General features: G+C 40.8%; 1 protein-coding gene across 2 annotated transcripts in view; it reads right to left on the bottom strand.

Moving 5' to 3' along the window:
• si:dkey-17m8.1 (C-Jun-amino-terminal kinase-interacting protein 4) overlaps window positions 1-2,176 on the bottom strand; it is an 11,241-nt gene that overhangs the window by 8,441 nt on the left and 624 nt on the right. For both annotated transcript variants that reach the window (XM_027286756.1, XM_027286755.1), the window contains exons 2-6: window positions 1,151-1,526; window positions 837-1,031; window positions 620-740; window positions 439-509; window positions 263-327 (exon numbers count right to left, since the gene is read on the bottom strand). In XM_027286756.1, coding sequence (XP_027142557.1) covers window positions 263-327; window positions 439-509; window positions 620-740; window positions 837-1,031; window positions 1,151-1,249 — 551 coding nt within the window. In that variant the 5' untranslated portion in view covers window positions 1,250-1,526. The remainder of the gene's footprint in view (window positions 1-262; window positions 328-438; window positions 510-619; window positions 741-836; window positions 1,032-1,150; window positions 1,527-2,176) is intronic.

Raw genomic sequence — 2,176 nt, 5'->3', positions numbered from 1 at the left:
TTATTTTATATTTGATATTGGGCTGCTCCGGGACCAGGGGAAACCAATTTCGTTTCATCCCATGTTTTTACATGTGCTGTAATGACAATAAAATTGAATCCTTGAAATGTTAGGTAACGCATTAGACTGAGATTTATTTTCTTGATTATGTTGCCGGCTGATGCCCACAGTAGCTCTTGTATGGCTCATAAACTGTCATGAAATACCAACAGCCTTCCTGTGTGACATACTATCTACACTATGAATTCGATGTTTGTTTCACCTCAGAGGAGAATCTCTTTCAGAATCCTTTCTCTTTTCCAAAAGTTCCCGATGTGTGTGAGCCAACTGAGAGAGAGAACAGCAGCGTAAGAAGCAGAGCAATAACATAAAACAGCTAAATATCCTTCAGGTGATACAATGGCACACAAGTCTTTAGACTAAACAGTAGTATCTGACCTTGTTGTGAGTATGCTTCAGTGTGCTCAGTTCTCTACTAAGATTTGTCTTCTGTTCCTCCAAGGCCACCACTGCAAGAAACCACAACTTGTAGCTTTATATTTAAAGCAAAGATACGACATGTACAAGAAAGATGACTGCAACTGGAAGGAGAAAAATTATAGGTTCTAAATATACTCACATTGATCAGCTTGCACTCTTGCTTTCTTCTCTAGCTCTCTTTCTCGCCGCTCTCTCTCCTTTTCCCTCCCCCTCAGGGCTCTCCTCTCTTGTTCAATTTGGTCGTCCAGCTCCAGATACCTCTGAAGAAAACAAAATAACAGCTTTGAGTACGGACAACTACCTACTTAACACGTAACTGAAATCATGGTCTACCACGCTGCATCAGCACTCCCCACCTCTTGACTTTCTTTCCTGAGTGCTCTCTCTGCTTGGTATCTCTCCAGCAGCTCTTCTCGCTCAGCTTTCTCCCTCTCCGCCTCCTCCTCCCTGTCTCTCAGCTGGGCTTTGCAGTTGGCCAGTCCTTCCAGGACCCACACGAATGTGGGTACCAGCGACTCCACCACACCTTCACCATGGGTCTCAATAACTGTCTGTGAAAGGACAAAGCAGCAGAGTGAGAAATCAGGTACGGTATCTGTGACCACTTCTGGCACATTTGTTCAACAACAATTGTCTAGAAAGGAAAGAATAACTTGAGGAGCTGCTGTACCTGTAGTTCTGAATAAAGTTTTCCCGCCTCCTCACTCACAATGTTGGGGTCGAGCTCCACCTCCCCTGTCCCACACAGCACTCTCTCAGTGCACTCCATAATTATTTTTTACCTGCTGTAACTGTCAAAGCGGTTTCCCAAACTCAACACAAAAGGTATATGATATTACACTAAAAACACAATTCTGACTACACTTCCTCACCAACTAGTTTTTCTAGCTTTCTAACATTTCTGCCAACACCAGCACCACCCATCCTCCAACTACTTCATGCTCCATTTGTTCTTGACGAAGGCATCTTCCTCTTAGACGGGAATCAATGAGCTGTCTCTGTAATGTGAGGTTTATCTGATGTCAGGGGGTGTTTTGGAGTCCATCCTGAGAGAGGAAAAGAAAAAAATATAATGATTAATCTCTTCTGCTCTGCAGCTGTATTGTAAAAACATCGGCATTGTTCAAGCATCGGCATGTTTTTCTTCTTTTTAGCTTATAATTGGTTGAACGCGGTCAGGTGATTTTCTGCTATTACGATCTGTGACTAAGTGGTTTGTTTAACAGCAAACAAACAAAACAAAACAAAGCATCTGCTCATTAAGGATAAAATCATCTCAAAATGTCAACATCCAGTTAGATTACACTCACACGCACATTTATTCATTTATGATGAATTTCTCAGATATACCCCGACCACAACCACGACTCAACACAACTACTCTGCCATAAATTCACCCTTTATGCATGTTTCAGTTTGTTGACACTGTCAGAGAGGTCGTAATTCTACTTTATGTTTGTTTTTGAGGTCTTGGTTGGTGCTGTTGTTGTACAGAAGTGCATTATGTTGACAGATGTTTCTAATATTTTGACCACACCATTTACATACAAAATATCAGAAACACTTTTCAACATAATGCACAAACTAGAACCTCAATAATAAACCTGATAGATAAATAAAAATAAGTAAACAGCAACCTTGGAAATTGTAACCTTAGGAACTAAACAATTCATCGTTTAATCAAAAATAATTATGA

This window comes from Larimichthys crocea, chromosome XIII (genome assembly GCF_000972845.2).
Source record: "Larimichthys crocea isolate SSNF chromosome XIII, L_crocea_2.0, whole genome shotgun sequence".
In the NCBI taxonomy this organism is placed as follows: Eukaryota; Metazoa; Chordata; class Actinopteri; family Sciaenidae; genus Larimichthys; species Larimichthys crocea.
This window is presented reverse-complemented; position numbering and strand designations above follow the sequence as displayed.